This window comes from Peromyscus maniculatus, chromosome 2, assembly GCF_049852395.1.
Source record: "Peromyscus maniculatus bairdii isolate BWxNUB_F1_BW_parent chromosome 2, HU_Pman_BW_mat_3.1, whole genome shotgun sequence".
NCBI lineage: Eukaryota > Metazoa > Chordata > Mammalia > Rodentia > Cricetidae > Peromyscus > Peromyscus maniculatus.
The window spans coordinates 109080283-109095442 of NC_134853.1; the positions used below are offsets into that span (position 1 = coordinate 109080283).

Genomic DNA, 15160 nt, shown 5'->3' on the forward strand with positions numbered 1-15160 from the left:
TGATGGGAGCTGCCATGTGAGTGGCAAGAACTGAGTCCAGGTCCTCTGGAAGAGCTGCATGTGCTCATAATTACTCAGACATTTCTCCAGCTCCCAGCTACTACTTTAAAATAGTTTAATTCACTTGTGTGTGTGTGTGTGTGTGTGTGTGTGTGTGTGTGTGTGTGTGTGTGATGTGTGTGTGTTAATGTGTGTGTATGTATGTATGTGTGTATGTGTGTGTGTGATGCTGCGATGCACATGTTTGTGTGTGTGGGTGCATGTGTACCATGGAGGTCAGAGGACAACCACAAGGTGTTGGTCCTTGCCTTCTGCCTTGTTTGAATGGGATCTGTTTGCTGTTGACTGCTGTGTATGACAGGCCAGCTAGCCCATGAGCTTCTGGGGACTGTCCTGTCTACCCCTCCCATTTCACCGGAGGACAGCGGACTGTGCTGCTCTGCTCAGCTGTGCGTGGGTACTGTGCATTGAAACTCAGCTCCTCAAATTAGGGCAGCAAACGTCTTACTAAACTCTACCCTGCTCCTACACCCTTTTAAAATTTAATTTAATTTTTTCTTCTTAAAGCAAAATATAGAATGATCCTGGGTCAGAGGGGTCCTCAGGACTTATAACTAGTTTTAGTGATTTGGTGGAATAACTCACAAGACTCAGTGTGTCTGTGATTTGTTAGAATGACAGGATAAAAAGAATCAGTGAGCAAAGCAATTCATGGGGCAATCCATGGAGATTAGGCAAACATCTCTAGTAGTCCTCTCATGAAGTAACACAGGGTGGGTGCCCTTAGTTCCTCCAGCATGGGGTCGGGATGAAGAATGTGCAGTGTCTTGTGGTGGGAAATGAGTTAAAGCCTTAGGCTCTGAGGGTTGGTTCTGTCTGGGCTGGTCAGCTGAGGAGTTGTGTACATTGTGATTGTGCAGGCTCTATTAGTTAAAGGACAGGAGGAACATCCCCCAAATTTGTTTGCCAGTACCTCACCCAGGGGCAGCTTTGCAAGTAGGCTTTTCTGTGGAGGGTAGCTTGCTGTGCTATTTTCTGCACAAATGTATACATAAATATTGACTAGGTTAATGTGGCCTGTTCTAATTTTTAAGATAGGAGCTCTGAAATAAGTAATTGCAATCTCTGTTCTTTTCCTCTTTAAACTTTTTACCTTTTGTTGTTGTTGTTTGGGACAGACTCTCACTCTATAACCCACACTGGCTTGGAACTCACAGCATAGGCCAGGCCAGCCTCAAACTCATGGTAATTCTGCTCAGCTTTCTGAGTGCCTGGCCTTTTGATATTTGAATATACACATTAAATGTCTTCTAAATATGTTATTATAATTCCTTCCCCTTCTCTTTTCTTCTCTTTTCCTTTATATTCAGTATTGTATCTCCTAAGTTTTGTTTTCTGATCTCTTCTAAAATATTCAGTCTTATATAGAGAATACTAGATAGAAACTCGTTTTTATGCATGTGTGTGTGCATGTACACACACGTGTGGAGTACACACACATTCCACAAGTGTGTGGAGGCCAGAGTAACCCTGCCTGCCTCCTTTGAGATGGTTCCTCAACGGACTTAAACTTTCAAGTTAAGCTAGACAGCCTGAACTCTGAGTGTCAAGATCTGTCTGTATCTCCCAGTGCTTGGATTACAAGTCCATGGCACTCTCTCTGGCACTTCTCCATGGCTTCTGGGGCTCATGCTTGCAAAGCAGGCACTTTCCTTGAGTCCTAGAATAGAATTAAGAGAAAAAGAAAAACCATTTGGTCATGGAAGATTTCAAACGTATTTGAAAGAGGTGAGAATAGTGTAGAAACCTATGGTGATATTTTATTTGTACTGAAATGTTATTTTAATTTTATGTTAATAAATAAAGTTGCCCTGGGGTCAGAGCTATTAGAGCCATAGTAAGAGCGTGGTGGTTAGAAGAGCTAGGTAGATTTCTGTGTGTTCAGGGATACAGCCAGTATTGGAGACATATGCCTTTAAGACCTGGAGGGCGGTACTTACAGGCAGTGATGAGGCAGTCATGTGGTTGGGTTTAGAACCAATGAGAAGGCAGAACAGAAAGACTATTTAAACACAGATAAACAGGAAGTAGCTCTCTCGGGGAAGGTAGGAGCACTGCAGGAGGTAAGATTTTATCTCTGAGCTCTGACCTCTTGGCTTTCTCTTTTACATTGGCTCTGTGTTTCTTATTTTAATAAGATGATTGGTTACATCTACATCTACAGAAACCTAGTGTTCAGTTCTCACCTTTTAGCAGTCTGAATTACATAAACTCTATTCCCCAGTCTCTAATTTTAGATGTTACTTTTGAAGCATATCTGGACATGAGTTAAGCTTTGTATTTTTGTGAGTATCTCATGTGTGCGTATTGAGTGTGTGCAGGTTTGCATGTGTGGAGGCCAGAGGGCAACAACATCAACCTTTTTTTTTTTTTTTTTGAGATAGGGTCTCTTACAGTCCTGAAACTCACCATGAAGTAGGTGGGCCAGCTGGACAGCTAGCCACAGAGACCTCCCTGACTACCTTTGTAGCGTCGAGATTGCAGGCACTCACTTCCACATCTGACATTTTTTTATATGGGAATCTAACTTGGATCCTATTGCTTGGTTAGCAAGTATTATCTACTGATCTGTCTGTCTGGCTAACAGAAGCAGAATTTTAAAGTAGAATTTGAAAATTTTCTCTTTAGACACACTCTATTACTCCCCAGAATTGTGTCTGTTTCACTATATCCTTATAGTATATAATTTAAAGATACATCAAAAACTTTAATATGCAAGACATTAACCTTATAATTTGTAGTTATAAACAATAGTAAGATGAATGTTCTTATACTTTCTATTTCCTAAATTTTTTTTTTTTTTTTTTTTTTTTGGTTTTTCAAGACAGGGTTTCTCTGTGTAGTTTTGATGCCTGTCCTGGATCTCGCTCTGTAGACCAGGCTGGCCTCGAACTCACAGAGATCTGCCTACCTCTACCTCCCTAGTGCTGGGATTAAAGGCATGCGCCACTACCATCTGGCTATTTCCTAACTTTTTATGTGCATATGTTTAACTTGGGGGAGGTATAAATGATCATATGAAATTCAGAGGTCACACTCAGGTTTCTTTCTCAGTCACTTCCAGGTTATTTTTTGAAATGGAGTTGCTCACTGAACTTAGAACCCACTCATTTGGCTAGAATGGCTTTCCCTACAAGCGTAGGTCTCTCCCAGACCCTGCTTCACTATCACTGATAGTACAGATGTGTGCTGCTGTGCTGGCATGTTTATGTGGTTGGTGGTGGAGGGGTTTGAACTCAGGTCTTCATCCTCATTTTTGCATGACAAGCACATTTCCAAATGAGCTATCTCCCTGGATCCTTGTTACCATTTTAAGTTTCAGATTTATGTGTTTTGCCCTTTTGGGCTAGGGTAGGAGTCTGTATATTAAGAAATTTTATCTTTTTGTTTTCTTAGAATATGGAATCATATTCTAATATGTGTTGATAGTGTGTGTGTGTGTGTGTGTGTGTGTGTGTGTGTATGTGTGTGTGTGTATGTGTGTGTGTGTGTGTGTGTGTGTGTGTGTATGCATGCACATGGGTGCATGTGGCACAGTGTGCTTTTAGACAATTTGCATTGTAGGTTCTTTCTTTTCACTGTTATGAGTTCCTGGGGTTGAACTTAGGTTGCCAGGCGTATTTGCTTTTCCCTGGCCTACTGATGTCACATGTTCCTTTTGCTAGGTGCTGTTCTTAATCCACATCAATACTAATTGTGGTAATTTTGATCTGGAGTGGCCTCAAAAGTGTTCACGGTTTGGTTGCCAACCTGTGACCCTCGTAGAAATGCTGAACCCTGGAGGAGGAGTGCTTAGCAGGCTGAAGTTACTTGGTTGGAATTGTGCCCCTGAAGGGGTGAGAAAAGACCTGCCAGCCCTTCCCTTCCCTCTTTGTTTCCTAGTGGCTTGGAGGTGAACAGACCTCCTTAATGGCATCCATAGTCCTGCCGTCATGTGCTGTGATTCTTAGGCACAAAGTGACAGGGCCAGGTGACCATGAGCCAAAACAAACCTGTCCTCCTTACGTTGATTGACAGAGGTATTTTCCCACACAGCAGAAACTAACATACTCTAAAAAGGCTTTCATTGTTGATGCTCAGTCAGTTCGTACCTGTCTCTGGAGCATGCATGGACTCTCCTTACATTTTTCTAAATTCTTCAAAATGGTTCATTAAGTCTAATTCCTAAAACCATGAGGAGTTGTTCTTGTTGGCTTATCCCTCCCTGCTACACCATTCACTGATTAATTTATCTCCCACTCCCATCATGTGCCTCTCATAGATACCGATGTCATCTTCCTAATGCTTATTTCATCTCCATTCTGATTATTTTCCCCGAGGCAGGAGATTATGCAAGATAAGAGCACAGCAGATCTGTTTCCTGTCATTCTTTAACAGCGTGTTACACTGATCTCTTCAGGCAGTACACTCAGTTTTCACTGTTGCTCATTGCTTCAGAGATTTATATCAGCACCCCTTACCCCCCATAATGTTCTGGTCTTCATCCTTTGTATTAATCTCGGTTAGTATAACATTCTAATCAGGTGATCTATTTATCATCATTCATGTTGACCTTACTTAGTGAGTTAAGGCCTTATAAAATTAATGGTATGAGATATAATGCTGAAAATTTGAAATTTTCATCACTGAAGCAGGAAAGGAACTTTGGAGTCAGACTTGACAGTTAGCAAACTGTTGGCCCCCTTCTCTCCACATTGTTAAAGTCTGGATTAACACTACAGCTACCACGTTAGTCTCTGCTGGGTTTCTATCCTCGGATGTTGATTTGACTATTAGGGTTTCTTTGAGCAATCTATTTTTACTAAACTCAAAAATACTAAATTCTCTGGTTTTAGTACATAATGTACTTAGTTATATCACATTGTACAATTTTCACACACTTGGTTCAATTTCTGACATAAAACAAAAAAAGTCATACACAAGTAGCAGAAATCGACTTTATGTAATTGAGAGGGAAGATACCCATGTTGTACATTACTATAGGTTATTGGCCTTTAATTTCAGTTCTACCAGTCAGATCTCCAATGATTAAGAACTCACATGGTAGAAATATAAAAACTGTCTTTGTTCATGGAAGAAAATTAATAAGTCCAGGAATTTAGTTACCAAAAGGGTCAACCATTTTTTTCATGATTTAAATGTCTTACTACATTTGCGTGTGTGTGTGTGTGTGTGTGTGTGTGTGTGTGTGTGTGTGTGTGTGTGTGTCTGTGTGTGTCTGTGTCCTCGTCCCTTTGATTCTGAGAGATAGTCAGGAAATCAGAAGGTAATGAAACTGCTCAGGAAGTCACATTTCTGTTGGGGACATAGCCTGTACCCCTCTACCTCCTCCACTGACATACTGTCTGAATTTGTCTTATTGTAGTGTGCAGTGATTCTTGGAGCTCCTGGATTGTTGACCTTATTTTTTAATATATTGGGAAATTTACACCTTCAAGTCTGAGAGTACTTGTTTTTGACGTCATGGTACCCTTCATCTGATAGGCAAAATTTTCTGGTTCCAAGTTATTTGATTATCATACTTTTAAGTACTTTGCAAAAGATTGGCTTTTAATACCTATTTATAGAGTAAAACTATTGTAGCATTATTACAAGATCCATTTTGCTGACAGTAATCCAGCCAGCTGGATTAGAGTTTAGGGATAATTTATGTATTTTAAAAGTATTGTTTGTGTGTAAGATAGGAGGGATGGAAAGGAGAGAGGATGATATTCCAGAAGGTGGGATGGCTGAAGTGTAACCACAAAGGTTTGGGAATTGGCTTGCTTTGATCCAGTCCTCACCTCTATACGAGCTTCAGTTAGTCACCTGAAATCGCTATACTCTATTTCCAAGTGTGCAGGAGATTGGTAGTGTTACATAACTTATTTGTTAGAGGAGTCGCTGCAGATCAGGTGCTCAAGCTGGATTAGAACAAGTCCAGAGAGATGTAGCCCCATAGAAAGATGATTGTCTGCTCTGTTTGTTAGTCTAGGTTCTTTTCTTCTCTTTGTCTTAAATGACTCCCAAAGGCTAAACTTTAGACCAGTGGTTCTCAACTTGTGGGTCATGACCCCTTTGAGAGGTGAATGGCCTTTTCACAGGAGTCACATATCAGTTATCCTGCATATCAGATATTTATATTATGATTCCTAACAGTAATGACAATTCCAGTTATGTTGTAGCAACGAAATAATTTTATGGTTGAAGGTCACCACAACATGAGGAACTGTTGTAAAGGGTCACAGCATTAGGAAGGTTGAGAACCATTGCTTTAGACTGTTTACTTAATGATCATGTTTTGATGTAACTATAATTGAATCTCAGAGGAGTAAAATTATCCCACATTTACCTTACTTTTGATGTTGGCGCATGCCTTATAAGTGGAGACAATAATTAACTTTTCAGAACTTGTCAGTGGACTGCCTTCAAATAAATTACTTAAGCAATAAACAGGTGCTGTAATTAGAATTGTCAAGTAATTGAGGAAAGGAGTTCATTAATATTAAAAAGTCTAATTGTATATAATATCTTTTTTGGTAGACTGAATTCTGTGATTTTTTGGGGTGTGTGTGTGTGTGTGTGTGTGTGTGTGTGTGTGTGTGTGTGTATATGTATGTATATGTCTTAATAAACATAAACCCAGCGTAGTTTACAGCTTCTGGGTTCAAGGGATTTTACTGCCTCAGTTTTCCAGGTATCTCGGAGTACACACATGTGCTACTACTTCATCCAACTATGATGAAGATTTTAAAAAAGATTTACTTTTTATGTGTGTGAATGTTTTGTCTGTGCAGATGTATGTTTGTGCACCATGTGCATGGCCTGGTGCCCAGGGAAGTCAGAAGAGGGTGTCAGAGCACTTGAAACTGGAGTTACAAATGATTGTGAGCTGCCATGTGGGTGTAGGAACTGAACCCAGGTTCTTTGCAAGAACAGGTACTTTTAATCAATGAGCCAACTCTCCAGCTCCAAAAATGAATATTTAAAAGGCCCTTTAAGTATTAAAATTCTTGGATTCATTTATGTCTATGCTTATAGATAACATTCAAGCATATTCCCTTTTTTATGATATAAAATGTATGCTTTATCTTTTCATTTACAGTCTTGTACGTATTATTGCTTGCTACTCTTTGATAAGTGGCAAGCAAACCTGCATATATAGAATTTAGGCCCGTGTTTCACAGTACTAAGTCTTAGGTATAACTGGGCCAACATTTGTTAAATCCAAAGCTGTAGGAGCCTGTGTAAGAAGCTGTGTGTTTACTGTTAACTCTGGATGGGGCAGAGTGCAGAATGCTCTTTCTACAAGGTGGTCTTCTAGAAATGATTGCGTAAACTCTGATAAGTTAATGCACCTGAAACCCAGGATGGGCAGGGAGCACCCTAGCATGTCCACTTTATCTCTATGGGTAAGGCAGATGCCTGGAAGGAATACTCTGAGCTCTTTTCACATGACCAGAGATGATAAGATGTAACACCAGGTGTAGTCCCTCTCTGTACTTGCATTTGCTTAAGCTGACTGTAACCGTCACCTCATGTTTCTGTTGCTTTAATAATAAAAATGAGAAGTGCTTTGTGAGTACCACTACCGAGGCCTAATGCCTGGAGTCCCCTGGCTCCCCACGCAGGTCTTTGGAATATTCTTTGATCCTTAGAGATTTAGCCTCACTGGTCATGGGGTGAGTCAGCACAAGAACTCAAATAAAATATGCATTATGAATGCACTTCTGTAGTGTTTTTGCCTGTTTTTTGTGGCATGAATCTGGAAAGTTGAAGAGAAACAGATACTGTGTTGTATGCTTGCTTTTCCCTTCTGTTGTTCCTTTTCACTGATACTTTTTCTATTCATGTGAGTTTATTTCTATGTTTTCATATAGGCATAACTGAGCTCTCTCAAGAATGAGGGATAGTTGTGAACACTATATAGTCTCATATTTGATGACTGATAAATTGTAACAAAGTGCTTTTTTTTTTTTGGTTTTTCGAGACAGGGTTTCTCTGTGTAGCCTTTCCTGGAACTCACTTGGTAGCCCAGGCTGGCCTCGAACTCACAGAGATCCACCTGGCTCTGCCTCCCGAGTGCTGGGATTAAAGGCGTGCGCCACCACCGCCCGGCAATAACAAAGTGCCACTTGTGTGTGATTTTCACTATTGAACTATCTCTAAGATTGTGTATGTGTGTGGCTTTAGGAAGGCTTGTCAATGTATGTGTTTCCTGGAATTTGGAGCTGAATTTTTATATTCTGTTTTTAACGTACTTGATTCCAGGGAAATGTACGCTTGTGTTTCACTTGCTTGATTTTTAATGGCAGAAGACTGATATGATAACTCCATATTCCTGTAACAGACAGTCTCAAATCTCTGTTTCTTGTCATTCTGCCAAAATAGAATGGAGGAGGGATACACTAAGACATGAACTCTCACCATGCTGTGGTCACCAGTAAACAAGATCTCTCCAGGCTTCAGTTTTATCATATGGAAAATAAAATAGATAAACTAAATAAACTTGAAAAAGCCTTTCTGACTCTTTACAGGGTCTGGTGTAGTAGCCCTGCCAGTTCTGGAACTTGCTATATATACCAGGCTGGCCTGGAATTCACAGAGATCCATCTGCTTCTGCCTTTATGTGCTGGATTTAAAGGCATGACCACAATGCCTAGCCTTTCTTATTTTAATGAACAATTCCATGATTATTTTTTCTTGGTGATAAAAATCAATAGCATCAACTCTGTTACAAGTGACTTCTGAGTACATTGTGTCATATTGCTAACTATATGAATGTTGCTGTGCAGTGGATCTCAAGTATGCTCTCATTGCCGATGACCAATGCTCTATCTCTACAGAGAAGCATCACCTTAAATCTCCGTTCTTTAGCAGCTAGCAAACTATTATTACTTTTTCTTCGAAGAGTCTGGCCTCTTTCAGTACTTTATAGGAGTGAGTTATCTGGGATTTGTTCTTTATGCCCGGCTTGCTTCTCTTATTTTAATTCTTCAAGGTTTAGCTAAGTTGTTCCATATGATAGGGTTTCCTTCTCTTTGAAGGCTGGTATCATGGGCAGCACCTTGTTCCTTCACTCATCCATTAGTGGCCTAGGCTGACATCTAGGTTGTCTCTTTTGTGAACGTTGATTGCAGATAATGCTGCAGTGAATGCGAGTTTTTAAAAAATCTTCTTGAAGTCTTCATTCAGTTGTTATAGGCAAATGCTAAGATGTGGGATTACCGGATCATGTGGTGGTTTTATTTGTAATTTTTTTCTCTTTTTACTTTGTTGATCTAAAAAAATCTACCTTTTCATTGCTTGGTATGTTTGGTCCTGCCAGTTATCTCTTGATTACCATTTGTGTAGAATATCTCTTTGCTTTCAGCCATGTGCCTTTAGATCTCAAACGAGTGTTTTGCAGACTGTACACAGTTGGACCTGGCTGTCTTTATCCATTCTGTTGCTTTGTCTTTTGGGTGGAGCTGAATCCATTTGCATTAAGTGAAATGAGTAGTGTGAAAGAACTTGCAGTTGTTAACTGCTTCTTGTCTGTCCGGTAGCTTTTTGTCCCACTTCTCACGCTATCTGTTTTTTTTTTTTTTTTATTCTTGGATATCACTTATTCATTTTCTTTTGTGTTTTATTTTTAAAGATCTTTTTATTTTTTATGTGCTTTGGTATTTTTTCCTGCATATATGTCTGTGTGAAGGTGTCAGATTCCCTGGAACCGGAGTTACTGAAAGTTGTGAGCTGCCATGTGGGTGCTGGGAATTGAACCTGGGTCCTCTGGAAGAGCAGCCAGTGCTCTTAACCACTGAGCCATCTCTCCAGCCCTCTTTTGTGTATTTTTATGGTTATTTCCTTTTCAGTTAACACAGTCTCATATAAAACATCCTTTAGGTACAACAGTATTTTCAGCTGATAACCTGTGTACATAAATGCCAATCACATACATATACTCTGTCCTTTTATTTCGTTCTTCTTTTATGTTACCTGTACTGTGCCCCTTTATATATTCCATAGCTGTAGTTACTTATTATGCTTTTGTCTTTTAAGTCATATAATAGAATGAAAAGTGATATATGGGCCAGCAAGGTGGCACAGCAGCTGAAGATGCTTGTCACCAAGCCTGATGTCCTGAGTTTGATCCTGGGAACCCACTGGTAGGATAAGAGCACTTAGTCCTTCAGCTTATCCTTTGACCTTCACATATGAACTGTGTGGCATGCCTCTCCCATCCCCAATAAATAAATGAAAAGAATCTGTGTTTGATATGGGAACTGTCTCATGTTACAGTATTACAGGATCTTGATTGTCTGCGTATTTGCTTTTCCAGCGAGCTTTATTGCTTTCCTATGCTTCTGCGTTGTAGTCTAGTGTGCTTGCTTTTCGTTTGGAAGGGGTCTCGTCAACATTTCCTTCCAGGCAGGTCTAGTGGTGAGCTCATTCAAGCTTTGATGTATCTGAGAATGCCTTTCCTTTTCCTGATATTTGTAGTATTTTGGTAGTTTTGTTAGACACAGTATTCTTGGTTCATGCCCCCTCCCCCTTAATATATCATTTTGAATATGCATTTGCTCCCTTCTGGCTTGTGAAATTTCTGCTGAGAAATCTGCTTACAGTCTTAGGATTTTTGTGCCAATCCCATGTTTTAAATGAATTTGTTCATCAAAGACTTGAACTCTGAATCTGAAAAGAGAAAGCATTGTGCTTTATGAAGCCAGATAGCATGATGGGTAAGAGCAGTGCATTTATCAGTGCATTTATCTGAGTCTAAGGTAGAATCTAAGCATCCTGTTGTTTTCTGCCTGGGCCAAATAGAAGCTTGGAGAGCAGGAGGCTCAGGACCTGATAATGACATTTGGGTAAAGAAATACACATGTCAGTGTTTCATTATGAAAATAGCACCATGCTTCCAGGCAAAAATATTTTTCATGGATGTGCTTGTGTTTTTGTAGTGCAATATCTTTGCTTTATTCTTTCTACCTATGTGGTTGCTTAATTTGGGTTATTAAGTCATAAGAATGATATTGAGCCGGGCGGTGGTGGCGCACGCCTTTAATCCCAGCACTCGGGAGGCAGAGGCAGGCGGATCTTTGTGAGTTCGAGGCCAGCCTGGGCTACCAAGTGAGTTCCAGGAAAGGCGCAAAGCTACACGGAGAAACCCTGTCTCGAAAAACCAAAAAAAAAAAAAAAAAAAAAAAAAAAAAGAATGATATTGAGTCAAAGATTATTTGTGTAAACGTTTCTGACATTATTATTATTATTTTTTTTTAAATTTCTGATCCAGGCAGAGAAAAAGGGTAAATGCTTCTTGAGGCCCAAGGCTCTTAAAGGAACTGTACTTTTAGGGCATGAGTACAGTATTTTATTTCTCTCCTGACAATATAATTAAAACATTTGTTTAAAAGCCACATGATTAAATACACTATTTTATAAAATGCCACTAAGTGCACTGATTGCCATTCCCATAACTAAGGGTCTGTCCGAGTGCCCTGGTAGAAACCATCACATAGGGGAGAATTGATTGAGACCAGTGGAAAGCAATCTAAGATAACCTTTTGTTTTTAATTAAAGTGGGAAATAAGAAGCCAGTTCAAAAAATTGTCTTCCTTTATTTGTCCAAAGTGAGAGCAATGGCGTTTCCATCCCTGCAAAGCCCTAGCACCTGTGAAAATACTCATGAATTCTGGCTGTGTACTGTGAGGTTGTTGCCAGTGTGGGCAAAGCCCACATGCTGCTGTGATATACTGTGACAAGGATCATTAGCAAATTAATTTTTTAGCTGTCACACATCTTGGTGGTAGGGTTAAGAGGACATTTTTCTTTCTTGAAATTAAAGTCAGTGCCTTCTATGAAGCTGGAAAGAAATGGGCTTTCTAAGATAGGGGCTGTTAGTAAATCCTGCCCACAAACCTTTGGAATGTGGAGTGTGGAAGGTTTGTTTTTGGACTGCATTCTGCTCTATCAAGCTAAGGCCTTGAATTATAGGAAAGAGTTGTACATTATTTTAAGTGGAGTTTTTGCTTGTTCTTTTGAGACAGGGTTATTTTAGTCCAGGCCAGCCTCAACTCACTCAAGTCGGCCTCAAATCTGTAGTGCCCCTGCCTTAGTATCCATAGTGCTGGGATTGGGGCACATGCCACTGTGCTAAGTTCTTTTTTTATTTTTTCTTCCTTTTCAAAGTGGTTTTTAATTTTTTTTACAACTAAAATTTAATTGTATCTATTTCCTCCTTCCTTTTCCTCTCTTCAACCTTCCTATATCATCTGTTCTCAAATCCATGACTTTTTTGTTATTATTATACATATACACACACACACACACACAAATACACGCAAATATATCACTACTACCTGCTCAGTTGTTTAGTGTTTGTATGTATATGATTTAAGGCTGACCATGGGTATTGGATAAACAATTAATAGGCTCATTTCCAGGGAAAACTAATTTTTCTCTCTCATTAGCCATTAGTTGCTTATAGTTCTTTGTCAGGGATATGCCCATGCAAGACTTCCAGATTAATATGTATATTAATATTGTCCTTCAGGTGTATTTAGGCAGCCTTATTGTGGAGGGATCCTAAGTGAAGTTTCCCTGTCATTTCTAGAAGACACAATCTTACAGCAGATTTCCTGGTCCTCTGGCTTTTAGAATCATTCTGCCCCGCTTCCCTGGCCTGCCCCATGTTCCTGAGATGTAAGTGCAGGAGTTGTGTTTTAGATGTATCCAGCTGGACTGGGCACACCACAATCACTTGTTCTCTGCATTTGACCAGTTGTGGTTTTCTATCTATCCATCTATCTATCTATCTATCTATCTATCTATCTATCTATCTATCTATCTATCTATCTATCAATCAATCAATCAATCTATCTATGTCATGATCTCTGTCTACTCCAAAGAGAAGTTTCTTTGATGAGTGATGAGAGTTACATATACCTTTGGGTATAATGATTAGTATTTAGAATGCAGTTAGGAATATTGTTAGTCTAGTCAAGAGGTGACAGAGGGTTGTCCTCTAAGATCCATGATCTCACTAGCTCTGGGTGGTTTGTAGGTTTCTAGGACCTTGCATGATTTCATTCTTGGTAAGCAGACCTTAAGTCCAATTAGAGAACTTTTGGTTACCACCAAGATGGGAGTGCCGCTGTTGCACCTTTAGGGATGTTTCGCCATGTTGGTCATTGTTGTGATTGATAGATGTAACAGCTGATAGGAGTATTGATGCTTCACCACCCCTGTCAGCTAGCTTGCATAGCATCTTTTAGTATGATGAAAGCTAGCCCACAGGGAAGAGGCTTTTAGGTCAGTTATGACCCAGATCCTTTGAGTCCTGTGTCTGAAGTACATGGTGTCTTCAGCATTAGGGACTTAATTTCAATCTCTAGGAGGCAACCAAGTATGTCCAGTTCTTGAATTAAATTTTAAAGTGTCTTATTAAGTTATAGTGTACATAAAATACAGTTCATTCACCAAAAGTGTATAATTCAACTTCTTTTACTGTATTTATAGAATTGTATAGGTATTTAAGATTGTTTCTGCTATTCAACAGCCCTAGCTTTTAGGATTAGTGTCCCCCAACAAATAATCCACCTAGGTTTTTAATAGGGATTTCACTGAATGGAGATCAGTGTGGGAAATATTGCCATCTTAACATTTATTCTTGTGATTTTCTAATTTTATTGTGTTAGGCATAGAGATTGAATGCATAGAATATTGAATCTATATGCAAGGGCTTATAGAGACATTTTAAACTACTAGCCTCCTTTGTACTGCCCTGATTTTAATTATTTCATACAAAAATAACTTAATTGGATATATCACTATGTGGAGCTATTTATTGTTTGTATAGCTTAAGTCTGTTTGAACTATAAAGTTATTTGAGTTAGCCTATATATTTACTTTCTTATTATTTGGTGTCATAGTTGTTTAAGAAGTACATGCTTCAACCCATGTTTGGAAGCTCATTATAATAGAGTTGGAATATTAGTGCTAGTATGAGATTGCCATTAATAATAGCAAATAGCTGACATTCTAAACCTACTAATTTATCTAGTCATATTTTTGCTTTGTATAAATAAGAGATGGGCATTGCTTTGTGGAGTTTACAACAAGGCTCAATTTACATGTCATTTAAATTTGTCTTAGGTACCAAATCTGATTCCAGTTTTGATGTTCAAACTGGGAAGACCATTAGACCCTATACTCTACAATGACATATTGTATACTTTACCTACACTCGGTGTTCACAAGGTTAGTATATCAGTTGACTGATTCTTGTGTGTGTGTGTGTGTGTTAGAAACCTAAAAAACATTGATTTCTATTTCATATTAGGAAATTTTAAGTCCTAATTTTTGCCACGATCATTAATTCCCCTTTTATTTTTGTTTAGAGTAGCTAATGTCTACAGATAAAATTATTATAATATGTAAAAATTTATTTAAATCTCTAAATATCTGTTTTCACATTGACTGTTTTCTGAGATTAGGACCCTGCTCCCTAAATTGCTGACTCGTCTGTCCCAAAGCTATCTATCTCCCTTCCTCTTAGAAGATGGGTACTAAGTAAGCTTACACTTGAGTTCTTATTAATAACAAAGAGTTGGAAATGCCTTTTGCAAACTTGAAGTCGCCTTCCTTCATGAAAGCAGTTGCCTTAATATTTTTCTAGGTGTGCATAGGGCAGATTCTGCGGGTAATTCAGCTGCTTGGAACCACCCCACGACTGAGAGCTGTCGCCTTGCGCCTGTTGACGTCTCTTTGGGAAAAGCAGGTAACCCTAGATATACACTTGTTGCATGCGTTCCTGTTCCTAAAGAAGGCAGTTGTGTGACAGTGGGACTTGCTATAGTAGTGAATATCACCAATGACCACATTGACAAACTCTGGTTTATTGTGGTATATTTGATCTGTAAAATAGTCAATTGTGTTTGAGTCAGAAATTGAGAACATAAAATATTGCTCTACGTCTGACATTATCTCTCCATTTGTATGATAAAGTAATAGAAGTACTGTTGTGATTAGAGCCTTTGTAGAAAGAGTGTGATCTGGCCACTTGTTTTCTGGGATGAGCAGTGATGGGTCTGTAAGGAAAGCCTCTATAATCACAACAGCATTCTTCTCTGCTGAT

The 15160-nt window shown here is 39.1% G+C and overlaps 1 protein-coding gene across 4 annotated transcripts in view; it reads left to right on the plus strand.

The window, feature by feature from the left end:
• Focad (focadhesin) overlaps positions 1–15160 on the plus strand; it is a 300913-nt gene that overhangs the window by 127261 nt on the left and 158492 nt on the right. For all 4 annotated transcript variants that reach the window (XM_006975965.4, XM_015994914.3, XM_076564485.1 and 1 more), the window contains 2 exons: positions 14179–14283; positions 14702–14803. In XM_006975965.4, the coding sequence (XP_006976027.1) occupies positions 14179–14283; positions 14702–14803 (207 nt within the window). The remainder of the gene's footprint in view (positions 1–14178; positions 14284–14701; positions 14804–15160) is intronic.